The sequence below is a fragment of the Ricinus communis genome, chromosome 7 (genome assembly GCF_019578655.1).
Source record: "Ricinus communis isolate WT05 ecotype wild-type chromosome 7, ASM1957865v1, whole genome shotgun sequence".
In the NCBI taxonomy this organism is placed as follows: domain Eukaryota; kingdom Viridiplantae; phylum Streptophyta; class Magnoliopsida; order Malpighiales; family Euphorbiaceae; genus Ricinus; species Ricinus communis.
In genome coordinates this window covers 19,105,205-19,120,710 of record NC_063262.1, presented here as the reverse complement: position 1 = coordinate 19,120,710, position 15,506 = coordinate 19,105,205, and the positions used below count along the sequence as shown (strand labels likewise).

The 15,506-nt window shown below is 33.1% G+C and overlaps 1 protein-coding gene across 1 annotated transcript; it reads left to right on the top strand.

Annotated features, from left to right (window-relative positions):
- The first annotated feature begins 8,302 nt into the window (after positions 1–8,302).
- On the top strand, positions 8,303–15,108 carry LOC8277691 (formin-like protein 3). Its single transcript, XM_015717213.3, has 7 exons — positions 8,303–9,325; positions 10,569–11,298; positions 11,396–11,867; positions 11,949–12,145; positions 12,561–12,796; positions 13,021–13,899; positions 14,818–15,108. The coding sequence occupies exons 1-6, from the start codon at positions 9,197–9,199 to the stop codon at positions 13,882–13,884; spliced, it is 2,628 nt and encodes an 875-aa protein (XP_015572699.1). The 5' UTR covers positions 8,303–9,196; the 3' UTR covers positions 13,885–13,899; positions 14,818–15,108.
- Positions 15,109–15,506: the final 398 nt, after the last annotated feature.

Sequence of the window (15,506 nt, the reverse complement as noted above, 5' to 3'; positions counted from 1 at the left end):
GATCAGTCGTAGTGTAGATTCAGATTTGGAGCTGTTCATCCAATTCAAGAGAAAAGGGTGTACATGTTTCATTTTCATTATTCTTTCATTGTAATTGATTTCCTAGTTGTTTTAAACATGAACATGTGTAGCTAAATCGATTAAATCCCTTGGGATTTCTTTACTATGTTGACTTAATATTAAATTGTTTGATTGTTTGAGTTTAGTTTTGTATCCTTCTTACTTTCAGTATAAATAAGATAATGCATTATTCATGAGACATTGTGAAATGTGGTGTTTAGATTGATTTATGTGATTGAGAAGTCCATTTGGCAATTGGAAATAGCAAGAACTGGTTAATAATCACTTAGAGATAAGGATGATTAACTAGCCGGATTAAGAATTAACAAAGCTTAATAGAGGCAGATTAAAGCTTAATGCTAATTTAAGAATCAATCGTTAGGAAGAGATTCCAACTTTAGGTTCTTGAGTCTAGGAATTCGGTTATGTCAAGAGAGAAACCGAATTCAATTAAGAATTCGTCCACGGGTAGCATAATTGGACTCATCAATCTGTTATCTTTTGTTTGATTGCCAACTAGTCTATGTTCCATTTGGGTTTGCTTTCTTGTCTTGATTGTTTCATTTATCCATTCATTCTTGCATCTCACTTAGAACTCAAGTTGTAGTTATTAGGAAATTTAGAAATTATTCACCATTCATTTTAGGCTAATATAACAAAGAACAAAGTAGTAACTCTGAGCTTTCACTTTCCCGAGGGACACGACCTTGATACTCGCCATTAGTGCTAGACTGCATCGATAGGTTCACTGCCTTAGATTATAGCTACATAAAATAGCCTATCAAGTTTTTGGCACCGTTGCCGGGGAATGTTTGAAAATTAGAGTGAAATTTTCTATTTGTTACTTTAGCCATTTTTTTATTGTTTTTATTTTATTTATTTATTTTATTTATACATATTTATTTAGTTTAAGTTTATGATTCAAGTAGTGAATGATAAAGAGGTTCAATGCTAAATTCAAACTCTTTGTATGACGCGTTGGAGAATAGGATAAGGAACCAAGAGAGTGCTAAAAATTGGGACACCCGTGCAGCCTTAGCAGCTCGAGTGGAATCGTTTTGCAGGGCTACCGATCAACTCTCCACTCCTATCCTTTCATCTCAAGATTTTTATGAAATTTATTATGGTTTACATTTGAGTAATGATTGTCCATTGTGCAGTTTTTTGCTCATTGTTCTTATAACTTTGAATAGGCGAATTATACGAGAAGCTGGCTAAATAACTCGTATGAAATCACCTATAATCAAGAATAGAGCACTCATTCACCCTTTGGATGGAGCTTAGATGGCCAAGAACCACCAGGATTTCAGCAACTACATCAGCAGCCTAGTCTTGCACCTTCAACTCAAGATGAAGAGTTAGTTTCAGAGGAGCTGATGATGAGGTTCTTTATAAGTCTTAAGGATAGATTCCAATAAACAGAGAGGGTACTTGAAAGTCAAAAAGCCTCGATCGAGAACATACAACATCAAGTAGGCTTGATCTTTAAGTTACTAGCTGTAGAACAAGTGGGAACTCCATCAAACACTATTGAATATGAGGAACATCTGAGTGCCGTCACTTTGTGTTCAGGTAAGAATTTTTCTGGTTTATCTACTATGTTTGACGATGATGCTTATGTGCAGGACGACTCCTTGAATATGGAGATAGAACCAGAAAAGGAAAAGGCAGACATGATTCCTCTGAAAGACTACCAACAAGAACGTATAGTTGATGATGCTGAGTTGCAGTTACAGGAATTTTTGGTGGATTTTCCACAAGTCCCTTCGAGGATGGAAGATGAGCACCAATTATCCAATGAAGAAGTCTTGGAGCAGCTCCAGTTTTTTCTAGCAAGTGAACCAAGCTAAGGACTGCAGAAAACCATTGACATTCCTAAAGAAGTTTCCCAACCGTTGATCCTTCCAATTGGTGAAACTTCAGCTTTCAAATTGGAAGAGCCCCTAGAGCATCATGACTACATGCAACTATATAAGGAGCGAGTTCTACCCATCATATTGGCAACTTGCTTGATAGTCGAGAGGAGAAAATTGACAATTATCCCTCTAAGCGGATACTTAAAGCCATTTGCTTGGAAGAAGGATGGATGGTCGTCGATCACACCCGTTTGATTTTCACCATGAGTCCAGCTAAGAAGACTCATCACATAAAAAAGAAGCGCTTTTGGGAGGCACCCCAAATTTTATTTTTCATTCTTTTTAATATTCTAACCTTTCATTTTGAAACATTTTATTAGTTTTAGTTTTCATTTTTTATTTAATTTTTATTTTCAGTTTCGATTTTATTTCTTTATTTTATTATTTTTAGCTTCTACTGAGGACGTATTGAATTTCCATTACACCAACCTCGGCGGATGATCAAGGCAGTCCCCTAGATATTTTATTTTTGCATTTATTTACTTTATTTTTCATACATGTCATGCACTTGGATTGTATTGCCTTTGTTTCTCTTAGTTGAGCATCCCATGCGGGGTATCGATAACGTCTTACACTGAGGACAGTGTGTTCTTCAAGTGTAGGGTAGTTATGGGTAAACCTTATAATCTTTCTCTCTCCTATGGTATTTAAATATATCTGAAATTGTTATCACTAGGTCTTGTGTATTTTTAGGGGATATTAGGACACTGTGTCTTTATGCACTTAAGTATGCTATTTTTGAGCTGATTGATGACTTGATTTATAGAATTGCTTTTCTTTGCTGTTCATTGTCCTTGGAAAACAGTTGATGGTGTTTTACAAATAAGCCCTGCCGGGTTAAACTGGTGTTATTTAATTATTTTTTGAATTGTCGAATTTTAATTTAGAACGTTGATAATGTCATATGCATGTGTTTCTTAAGTAATGATTCAATTAATGATATTGCGAATCAATTGCACCTAATACTACACCTCAAAGTGAGATTTTGAGCCAGTTGAGCATTCATTATACTTATGCTCTGTATATTTCTTGTTTGAGTGAGTATTGTACTTGACTTTGCTTCTAGAACTTGCTTTGTAATGCTTGTTGAAGTTACATGAATATTATGAATACCATAAGATAATTTGGGCGATTTAGGATTCACCACATTTGGCCAAAAGCCTACCCCTTTATGTTTCCATTAGTTAGCCAGTTTTGAGCCTTAATCTTTTCTTCATAATTTACACTTATACACTTCAATTATACCATTATGTACATTTGTCTTTCCCCTACCCTTATGCTGGAATTTCTTTTTGTGATTTACTCACCCTTATATGGGATTAAAATGCCAATTGCTATGTTAGTAAATTCACTAAGTCTTTTTGATATTTTAGATGCTCCTTTCGATCCAAACTGTATTTTTATTCTTTACGTTATTTAAGTTGTATACAGCAGTTTGCTTATAAGCTGCTAGTTTATTATTCAAAAAAAAAGAAGAAAATAAATAAAATTCTTTAATTATTTATCTCTTTATTGGATTTAGAGCATTTGCGAGCGTTATTCTATGAAGTAGGGATTTTAGTGAATAATTCTTTTTGTATTTTAGGCATTTAATCCCTTGAGCATATATTGTTGTTTATCGCACGAATTCCAGCATTTTCATACTTCTTTCCCAAATCTTCATACCTTTACCTTAGCCCCATTATAACCTTGGTAAAGACCCTTTGATTTTGGTATTTACTTATTCACAGTAGCGAAGATATGATTTATGAGCAAGCTTATGGTGAGCGGATTTTTTGTACATTTGTTTTTAGGGATTTGTTTTTCACCTTATATATACTTTGAGTGACTTGAGTGATCACTGTGAGGCATTGGCTTGTGATGTTTATATTGAGTTGTCATTTAAGTTATTCAAGCATTAATATTATTTCCATTCTCTGTTAATGATTTGCAATTTGATTTATGATTGAGTATCTTTTGAGATGTGTTGAATACTATTTGTTGTGGACTAGGGGCATAAACTATAAGGAATTGCTGACTGCAGTTTTGTGAGGTGAGTCGTTAATTACTTGAGGACAAGCAATAGCTTAAGTGTGGGGTGATTTGATATGCATAGTTTTACACATATTTGCTTGCATATTATTGTATATTTTCTTAGCAATTATTGTGCTTTTATTCCAAAATCACCCGTGTTTTGTGTTCTTTTGCATTTCATGAGAATTTATAGGACCATCATCAGTGTTTGAACAATTATAGATCAATACATGCGAAAACAGATGAGAATTCATCAAAATTGGATAAGGGCTCGCATGTCAAATATTAAGCACGGCCTAGGTCAAGGCCGTGCTGATCAGCACGGCCTGGACTCTGGCCTGACCAACCATTAGCCTTTGATCCTCAAATGTGGCATTTTAGGCACAATTTTCGAGGCTGTCACGGCCTCCAGCACGACCCGTGATGGCACAGCACCGGCAGGGGCATGGCTAGGAAGAAAACCTAACTTGTGAGATCTAAAGGTTCAGCACGGCCTTGACCACAGCCGTGCTGGGACAATTATATAAGGAAAGTGATTTCTTGAGCTAGGGCAAGAAAGAAAGGCAGGAGGAGAGTTTTGGCGGCTGGTTCGGTTTTTGCGGAGTACTGAGTTTGGGACAAAGTTGCAGAGAGTGAGAACCCCAGAATTGCAAGGTTCCGAGTGCAAAACAGTAGTGGAGCAAATCGAAAGGCAATTGGGGAGATCAATCATAGTGCAGATTCAGATTTGGAGCTGTTCATCCAATTCAAGAGAAAATGGTGTACATGTTTCATTTTCGTTATTCTTTCATTGTAATTAATTTCCTAGTTGTTTTAAACATGAACATGTGTAGCTAGATCGATTAAATCCATTGGGATTTCTTTACTATGTTGGCTTAATATTAAATTGTTGGATTCTTTGAGTTTAGTTTTATATCCTTCTTGCTTCAGTATTAATAAGATAATGCATTATTCATGAGATGTTGTGAATTGTGGTGTTTAGATTGCTTTATGTGATTGAGAAGTCCATTTGGAAATTGGAATTTTGAATAGCAAGAACTGGTTAATAATCACTTAGAGATAAGGATGATTAACTAGCCAGATTAAGAATTAACAAAGCTTAATAGAGGCAGATTAAAGCTTAATGCTAATTTAAGAATCAATTATTAGGAAGAGATTTCAACTTTAGGTTCTTGAGTCTAGAAATTCGGTTATGTCAAGAGAGAAACCAAATTCAATTAAGAATTCGTCCGCAGGTAGCATAATTGGACTCATAAATCTGTTATCTTTTATTTGATTGCCAACTAGTCTAGGTTCTCTTTAGGTTTGCTTTCTTGTCTTGATTGTTTCATTTATCCATTCATTCCTACATCTCACTTAGAACTCAGCTTGTAGTTATTAGGAAATTTAGAAATTATTCATCATTCATTTTAGGCTAATATAACAAAGAACAAAGTAGTAACTCTAGGCTTTCACTTTCCCTAGGGATACGACCTTGATACTCACCATTAGTGCTAGACTGCATCGATAGGTTCACTGCCTTAGATTATAGCTACAAAAAATAGCCTATCAATGCTATTCATATGGTTAACAAGACCATCCACATAAGGAACCCCTGACAGAATGCCAATCACTTAAAGACACCTGGCAGTCAACAAGTATTCATTCACAAAAGCGAGAGGGTGCTCTAGAAATGCAAGGGCAGCCTAATTCAAGGCAAAGACATTGAAATGATAGTAGATTCCGCGAACGCGTCAAAGGCAGGTGCAAAGGCACTCCATGGAATAAAGGTGATTTTTTACAATTAATGTTGAGTCAATGACCGTTACAAAGACAATTGCTTTTGCAGTATCACGTGTATGGAGCCGCTGGGGTCCCAACGATTCTCTTCAGAAAGCGCGAGAGCGCTTTCCAAGTAAATAGAAACTTTTGCCAAATTATGAAGGTCTGTATTAAGTGAGCAATGTGCTATTAGTAACGTCCTTTTGAGAGTTGGTATGGTTATAAATACCCTTCATAATAATATAATATATGAGTGTGTATATTTGTTAATGTCCAAACTTCTATAAATTTATTTTTCAACTTTCTATACTTTATTTCTTTTCTTGTATAGTATATTAAGTAGAATCTCTTAATTCAACTAAGCTAAAAGGGTTGTTATATGAGCCTAGATATTAAAAACACAATGAATTGATTATTGAGTAACTATTAATACTTAAGGGTTAGGGACTTAGTGAAGGATTAGTTCATTAAGGGAAGATATTTAGTGTCAGCCTATGAAAATACCAAGATGTTGGGTGAACTTGCTAAAACCCAAACCTTGTAATCAAGTTAATTACCGTGGAATTCTCAAGTGTCATCTTGTGTTTTATACTTCAAATATTTTATGTGATTCATAGTCACCAATTCTACCCCCCATTCTCAAGGTACAACATCTTAATATGCTTTTAAACTCCTTTTTTCTCTTATTATTATTTTGATTATAAATAATAACATGAACTGAATTTTTTTATTTCGATTATAAATAACAATGTGCACTGAATTTATGAAAAAAATGATAGAATCTTTAATATTTTGATATTATTCATACTTTTTTAAAATATAATAACAATTAGAGATATTTCAAATGTCTTAATAAAATTTCTAATATCTTACAATTTTATTAATGTAATGAATATAAAATAATTTTAAAATATTTATTAATAATTTATTAATTGTATACATTATTAAACCCTATAAATATTATTGATAGGTTGACTTTTAGGATTAGAAATCATAATACAGTCGAATAGTTAATATAATATTAAAAACATAATTAAAATACTATTTTTTAAGATTAAATTATTATTTAATAAAAATAACTTATTAGTTAATATATTAATTATATGATAAATATAAAAATTATAGACTAATACATTACTTATATACTTATATGTCAAAAATAAATACATTTATCAAAAATTATATATAAAAAAAATAAGTACACATATTAAAACAGATATCTTGATTTATATATATATATATATATATATATATATATATATATATATTTGTGTGTGTGTATGTGTAATTAATATGATACTTCTTAGGATTATGAATCATTATATAATTACGAAATTAATTAATTAATTAATTAATATTTTAAAAAATAAAATATTATTTTGTAGGATTAGGATCTTTTTTTAATTAAAAAAATAACTTATTAATGTAAAAAATTATAAAATTACACATAAATCTTATATGTCAGAAATAAATACATATGTCAAAAAAAAATTATATATACCAAAATAGTGATATACATCTAAAAATATTTTGTCTCAATATATATATATATGGCTTGTGGTTTGACCCTTTTACACTTAAAGCACAGTAGTTCCTTTTCAAAAAAAAGTATCATATAATTCTTTTTTTACATTCAACTCATGATAAATAGAATTATTTTAATTTTTTTAGAAATAAAAAAAGATAATTTTTAAAAGAAAATTAGAATGTTTTTAAGAGTATACTAATAATAGATTTAATGGTACAAAATTTGTTTATTATTGGAAGTTGATATTTCATTATAAAATAATAATAATAACAGGTAATAAGGTGTTAAAATGCCAGAAAAATAAAAATATAAGATAATTCTTTGTTACCAAAAATCATAGTCCTTTAAATATAAAAGCTGTAAGACAAGATATGTTTTTGTACTTCTTTCTAGATATTATTATGAGCATGAATTAGACGTTTCAGTTACAGTCTTACCTTAAAGTTTGTTTAAGTATCAATTTATTTAGTTGATAAGTGAGTTCCAATTCATTTTAAATTAATTTTCTTGATCCAATTATTTCACACATTTAGTAAACTTGTCTATTTATTCGAAGTTTATAAAAACTATTCTAGGGGCAGGTGAGCTATATTAAAAATATAAAAAACATAATTTAATTTTTTTTCTTAACCTAGACTTTTAATATGTTTTCTTTCATCTTGATGATAATTTTTTCTCATAATATAAAATTAATGAAATTATAGACGCTTAAAATATTTCAATGGAAAATGTCAACAAAATTAGAGAAAATATTGAAAAAGAAAAAAAAAGAGTCAGATAAATCAGTACATTAGTGTTCATTGGTGAAATAATTGGCGACGACATTAGTGTTTTACAGTAATTGAAAGGGAACAGAGATGGAAGAAAGCTTAATTGAATTTAATGGAAGAGAGAATAATAAAAAATGAAAAATGTAGAAATGGGGAAAGAAAGAAACAATATTTTTTCTTTTAAATTTTAATTTTTATCTTGAAATTTCATTATAATTTTTTTATCTCAATAGAATTTTTTGTCCTTTTTATCGATGTATAAGTAAGAGGCATATTGGCTATTTCTCTAGATATTGTGGATGAAATGGCTAACAAAGTTAATTTGAGGTAAATTGGACCTCACTTACAAGTTAAGGGGCAAAACTGACACTTAAATCCTTACAATTTGGCCGAATGTAATAAAAAAAGTTTTACAGAAAGTGTCCATTGTGGGAAATAATAAATAAGGAGAATTTCATGTTATTATAGGCGGATTAGGACATCATTCGACAGGACCGACACTAAAAAGAGAAAAAGAAAAGAAATAAAAAAGAGAAAAGAGAATATGAAAACCATAATGGATGTCTCGCATTGTTCTTCTCCGTGTCTATTTAGGCGTCAAACTTCTCTCTCATGACCCCCCGAAAAACCAGAAAACATTCTACCAAGCAGAAATCTCAAAAGACAAATCTTTATTGTGAAAACATTTTTTGAATTTTCAACTTTTTTTTTTCTTTTCTTTTTTCCATTTATCTTTCAATCAGATTTCAATTATTTCTTTTCTTTTGAGAAAAAATATATTTCTGCATGCATTCATATATGTCATTGATATTACCATTTTTAAAGACTCATCGTAGCTTTGATCTAGTTATTACACGACTTATCCTTATTTTTCAATATTAATTTATGAGTTGTTGAGATTGAAAAACGTTTTGCTATGGTTTTTGTGTAATTCATTAACAAAACTGGCAAATTTGTAAATGGCTGTAAAAATTAAAAGGGTATTTGTGTTTCGAGTGACAATTCTTTTTGGTTTTTCCTCGAGATAAATTTATATTTTGTGTATTGGATACTGAATTTTATATGTAATAAAATTGTAAAGACATTCTCAAATTTTGATGATATAATGAGAAGGCAATTTTGCGAATGGGGTGATTATTTGAAAGGCAATGGAATTAAGAAAAGCTGCATATTGGTTGATGATTCTGCTTTGCACGCTGGCTACCGAGAGAATACAAGGCATGAGGAAAGGAGAGATGCTCTTTGAAAATTGCTCTCCTCAGATAATTAAACAAATTGTACGTAAATCTTTCCTCTTTTCTTTTTAAGCTTTTACACGAAGAATACGTAGCAAAAGTTAAAACCCTTTGCATTCTTTTAATTTTTTTTATATGTTATATTTAATATTTTCAAGATGTATTCATATATGCTTGTTAACCAGTTTTTTCTTTAAATTTTTTTTTTTTTTTGTTTTTAGCTGTCAGGATGTCTAGAACAGGGCCAGTTGCCTTCTAATTTGGCAAATGATGTTTAGAGTAGGACCGCGTTCCAAACCATGTTTTCTGAGTTCTGTTTCCCATGATCTTCTCAATGTTTCTCATTGCCATTTAAATTGACATTAACCTTTTTTTTTTTTATATATATAATTTTGTCTTCATTTCTTGATTTTTTAGCTAAGGAGGAAAGAACGGAGGCAAAGTATTTAGCAATGCATTAAACATATCTTTTTGATAAATGGCTGGTGCTACTTATTAGGAGATGGTCTACCCCTTCCTTCCTTTCAATATTGGCCATGGCTGGTTTCTCATTATGTCTCTGATATCATGAAAAGGCATTGCTAAAATAAATAGGCAATATTTCAGCTGGGGTGTTAATTAGGTAAAGCATGTTTTATTAGCTTTAGAGCAAACAATGTTTAACAAAAGAAATCATTTGCATGCTGTTTGAAGCCTGTTTACATTGTTTCCTTGATGACTTTGGTAGACACAATCGGGATATATATTTTCTATTTCTTTTTGTCTAAATTATCGTTCTGTTTTTCATAGTAACTTCATGTTAGAAGTTCCTAAAGCAAGACACATATTGAGCTTTGTTGTGCTAGGCTTGTACACTCTTGCCAATGATGAGAATATTACTAGCAACTGGTTTCTCTCCATTGTTGATTTAAGAAATAGTGATTGAACATTTCTAAGTGAGACAGGTTTTATAGATAACTCAAGAATAAGCAACTGATAGCGTCATGCTCTTGGTGCTACTCAAAATAAAAAAAAATTTGACTTGTAGTTTCTACAAGGCCTAGTGTTATATATTGTCGTCGGCTATATATGCAGACAGCAGAGTCGGATGGTTCTTGCAATCTCTTTCATGAAGGAAGCTTGTGCTTCATCTGATTAAGAACTTTAATTGAAATACATGTCCTTTTGATATCAGCAAATGAAAATCTTCAAAAATAAAGTGGGATTGTATGATCCTTATTTTGAATATAGGATATTGGTTTGATTTCTCTTAGCTTTAGAATTTGATTAAACATTCTACATACAGGAAGAGCTGGCATGGATCCATTGCAGCAAAGAATTGACAGACAAGAAAGATTGCTTTATAGGTTTTGACTTTTGTTTGCTTCAGCACATATCTACCAAGTCAAAATCAATATGCATACATGAAGTTATCAGTGTTCTACCATCCCATTTGAAACAAGAATTTTTAAATTGTTTGAGGAAGGAAATCTTATATTCTGGTTCTTCTGTCCAAGGGGCTAGTCCCTTTGACCGGTTCATCAAGTGTTTTCAGTGGCCTCTTCATTGGTCAAGTTCTCCTAGAAGATATCTAATAGGCGACTCTCATCCACACATAAAACCAGTCCCTTCTCCATCCCTAGCTTCGAAACGTGCTGCGGCAACTCCAGAGTATGATCCAGCACTCGCCAGCTTTCTATCATTGATCCCTCCAACTCATCCACTTTTTCAAAAGAAGTTAGGTGAACATCAGCAGCAACACACAGATAAATCTCCTCCCGTACCTTCGTCACATGCAAATCATAAACATTCTCCACCAAAATCACATGCTCATAAACTTAAAAAACCACATACCCGCTATGGCATTCGAAACGAAGTTTTCATTGCTGTTGTTGCAACTGCAATTGCAACATTTTGTTTTGTTGCTGCACTCTTCTGCTGCTGGTTATACTTTAGGGGTAGAAACAACAGAATTGGATCTCGAGATAGACAAAGAGATGACAGGCCTCTTCTCCACTTAAGTGATTTCTCTACTAGTATGCCTTTTTAGGACCTTTCTGTTTTGTGATTGATTTATTAAAAACATCAATTTTTTAAGCATGTTAAAATTTAATTAATTTTTATATCTTTCAGGTTCTTCACAGAATTCTTCTGGTTTTGGAAATTCCATTTACAAGGATTTCAGTTCTAGCAGTGGAAAGACTATGTCTTTGAAGAGTAATATGTCTATGAAGAATGGAAATCATGGTCCCTTATTAGTTGAGGCGCCATCATCAAATGGAGAAGTATTTCCTCCTCTAAAACTTCCTCCTGGAAGACCAGCTCCTCCACCTCCTCAACCTCCTGCACCTCCTCCTCCTCCTGCTCCCCGTCCCCCACCACCACCAAAAGCTGCTCGTCCTCCACCCGCTCCTCCACCAAAGGCCAAGGCAAAGCCTTCTCCTCCCGTGCCACATCGTCGGGGACTCAGTGATTCTGCCAAGACAGATGATGATAGTGAATCTGGTTCTACAAAGGCCAAGTTAAAGCCATTCTTCTGGGATAAGGTCATGGCCAGCCCTGATCATTCTATGGTCTGGCATGAGATTAGTTCTGGATCATTCCAGTAAGACAAGAAATCTACTCATTAAAGTTTAAAGTTCACCACACTTTGATATGTGTTATATTAAATCCTTCAAATTTCCAGGTTCAATGAGGAGATGATAGAGTCATTATTTGGTTATAATGCTACTGCTAACGGGAAGAATGACCGCAGAAGAGATTCAGCTGAACCTTCATTCCAGTATATACAAATCATTGATACCAGGAAAGCACAAAACTTATCAATTCTTCTACGCGCATTAAATGTGACTACAGAAGAAGTTCTTGATGCCCTACGAGAAGGTGACTTAATTTCTTTCTCTTGTTAATCTCCAGCCCATGTAATTAAGTCCTATAACTGGTGGCATGTGATTCTCATTTAATTGGCATCTTTCTTTCATATTTTTCTCTCTTCCTCCCCTTTCCATCTACTGCGATGCCTGTCATTAGTGAATGGATGATAAAATCAATGCTTGTTATCATGGTTATTCTTCTGGATATTCCAAAAGAGCAAAATATCTCGAAGATATTGAATTGAAATGGTAGGAACCCAAATGAAACTTTAATAGAAATTTTAAGTTATTCATTGAGAATTTAATCTCTCCTTCCATCTATGTATGTGAAAGTTGGCAGATCCTCGGACTTAGTTTGTTGGCAGTTTTTAAATTTGACTTTTCCTCAGGGAATGAATAGCTTACATATTCACCTATTGAATTAGGTACTGAACTTCCAGCAGAGCTCCTCCAAACTTTGCTGAAGATGGCACCAACATCAGAAGAAGAATTGAAGCTCAGGTTATTCACGGGTGATATTTCTCAGCTAGGCCCTGCAGAGCGTTTCCTCAAAATCTTGGTCGAACTACCATTTGCTTTTAAACGGATGGAATCATTGCTATTCATGAGTTCTCTTCAGGAAGAACTGTCAACACTCAAGGAGTCCCTTGCAACTCTTGAGGTGAGATATCAGTTATGAAGCTTTTCACTGTTTAACATTCCAGTACAAGGAATTCCTTGGTTTACTAAATTGTTCAGGTTCTCCTCTGAGTTGAGGGTCAGGGCTTGGCGTGTTCTCCTGATATTTGGGCTAGGATAATTATATCCTTGAGTATTTGTATGAAAATATATCAAGTTCTTGCTCCAAATTTGTGGCCGTGAAACTATCTCCCTTCTGAATGACAGGTGGCGAGTGACAAGCTCAGAAACAGCAGGCTATTTTTAAAACTATTAGAAGCAGTTCTGAAAACGGGTAATCGAATGAATGATGGTACATACCGCGGTGGTGCACAGGCTTTTAAGCTTGACACACTCTTGAAACTCTCTGATGTTAAGGGGACAGATGGCAAGACTACACTTCTACACTTTGTTGTTCAGGAGATTATCCGCTCTGAAGGTATACGTGCTGTCCGTGCAGCAAGAACAAGCCAGAGTCATTGTAGTGTAAAGTCTGATGATTCTATTGATGATACCAGCCAGGAGGCTGTAGAACACTATCGCAACCTTGGTCTTAAGATGATCTCAGGTTTGAGCACTGAATTAGAAGATGTTAGAAAGGCAGCGGCAATAGATGCTGATATCTTATCATCTTCAGTGTCCAAGCTTACGCAATCAATGATAAGAGCTAAAGCTTTTCTTGATTCTGACTTGAAGAGTTTGGAACAAGATAGTAAATTTTATCAAGCACTGGCTAGTTTTGTGGATCGTGCAGACTCTGAAGTCTCATGGATATCAGAAGAAGAGAAGAGGATAATGACTCTGGTACAGAGCACCGCAGACTATTTTCATGGGAATGCAGGAAAGAATGAAGGTTTACGCTTGTTCACAGTTGTACGCGATTTCTTGATAATGGTAGATAAGGCATGTAAAGATGTCAGAGATGACAGAGCAGCAAGGCCAAAGAAGACTTCCAAGAAGGAGGCTCCAGAATCTTCAGCTTCCCTTGATAACCGTCAAAACTCAGATAATCGTCGCCAGCAATTATTTCCTGCCATTGCAGGAAGACGGATTGATTATTCAAGTTCTGATGATGAGAGCCCATCTCCTTAGCTTTTATTCAAATAGGTATTAGAACATTTGACTTCACAGCTTGCTCCTGTCCATTTTTCTTTTTTTACTTTTGCTGAGATTTAGGGAAGAATAATCTAGTAAAAGGTTACTCATGACATGAACGTTGCTTGCTTATAAAATTTATTTGTAAATATATGGTTTATATGCTTTAAATAAAATAAAAACTAACTCATAATTCTATATAATTAAATTTTGTGTAAGATTGACTATAACTAAATTAAATTTTAATAAATAAATAAATAAAATATTTAAATAAATTTTATAATAAAATTTTAATATTAAATTTTTTTAATTTTATTATTTATATTTTATTTTTTTTAAATATATTTTTAAATTAAATAATTATTTTTTATAAATTTCAACTAAACGTACCAACAAGAAAAAATGACTTTTGAGTTGACAAGCAACGGACAGCATAATAAATTTCAAAGATAAATGAATAGTCTTGTAAACTTAGGACTTATCTGTATGAGAAACGCTGAAAAGAGACAAAATATTTCTTTTCCTTACCCGAGACTTGTTTCACTTGACTTTATATCAAGGTATTAACAAGGCCCTCCTATCATTTTAAGAATTGCTGGGTTCTAAGAAGACATAATGTGTCTTTTTCCGTTCTCTTCTGGTTTCCTGATACAAAGCCTCCACTTTAGCTTAGATGCTTCTACATTGATTAGTAGAATTAATGGTGCTTCTATGATAGCCTACCTATTTTTCAAATCTCCTCTGTTTATTTTGGAGGATTGTTATTCTCTTTTCAGTTCCAGCCTGGTGGCTATTAGAATTAGATTTCTTTTGAAGTTGCTTCCAGTTTTAAGTTCATCTTGTGTGGAGAAAACACAAACTTTGCTCATCATTAAATATCAAGTAATCTCAACAATTATCGTTTTCAAACTTATACCCCATGTGTTTCAGGTGGCTTTGATATCTTGGAGGCTTGATGACAAGATTGTACATACTGCAGGAAGAAATTGCATGCCCCTGTCCTGTCTGTAGCAGCATATGATCTATCATTGTTAAAAACTATCAAATTATGCTTAAAAGTTAATGCAGAATATATTATTGTAGAAAGAGGATAGACTCAGAAGTGATGGCTTGTGTCGTTAAGTTTCCCCTTGAAGGCTCATAGATATTTGTTGTACAGTTAGTACTTATCTGATAAGCATAAAAATATCTATATATACACTGGAGTTATTTACTTGTGCATTTAACTCATAGTTTGTCAGAATGATTATTTCTTCGACAAGGCTGAACTGTTTGATGGATTGGAGAAGGTGATATTCTTTGACCTTCGGTAAGTACTAGGGATTAGATAAATTGTTTTTATCTTCAAACTATACAAGGAGAAGCTGGTGCATTCTCTGTTATATTATATGACATTTGATCCTTTCCATTCAATAAATGTTAAGAAATTATTTGGTTCGATCGTTCGGTTGCCGAATCAGGCAAGGTTCAGTATTTTCGAACAGAAATCCTTTGCTTTGGGAATAATTCTCTTTTTCGACGGTCTGAAACTGCTTTTGACATCTTGAGATAAGGTAAATTTCCTTACTAGTCTCTTTCTTTTTCTTTCTTCTGCTGTGAAAGTGAAGCTAAGTATGTAC

Bases quoted from the DNA above. Each gene is read 5' to 3' on its own strand.
- LOC8277691 (XM_015717213.3), top strand. From the start codon at position 9,197: ATGGAATTAAGAAAAGCTGCATATTGGTTGATGATTCTGCTTTGCACG. The intron at 11,299-11,395 runs GTATGCCTTTTT...TATATCTTTCAG, and splicing joins CTTAAGTGATTTCTCTACTA to GTTCTTCACAGAATTCTTCT. The intron at 11,868-11,948 runs GTAAGACAAGAA...TCAAATTTCCAG, and splicing joins ATTAGTTCTGGATCATTCCA to GTTCAATGAGGAGATGATAG.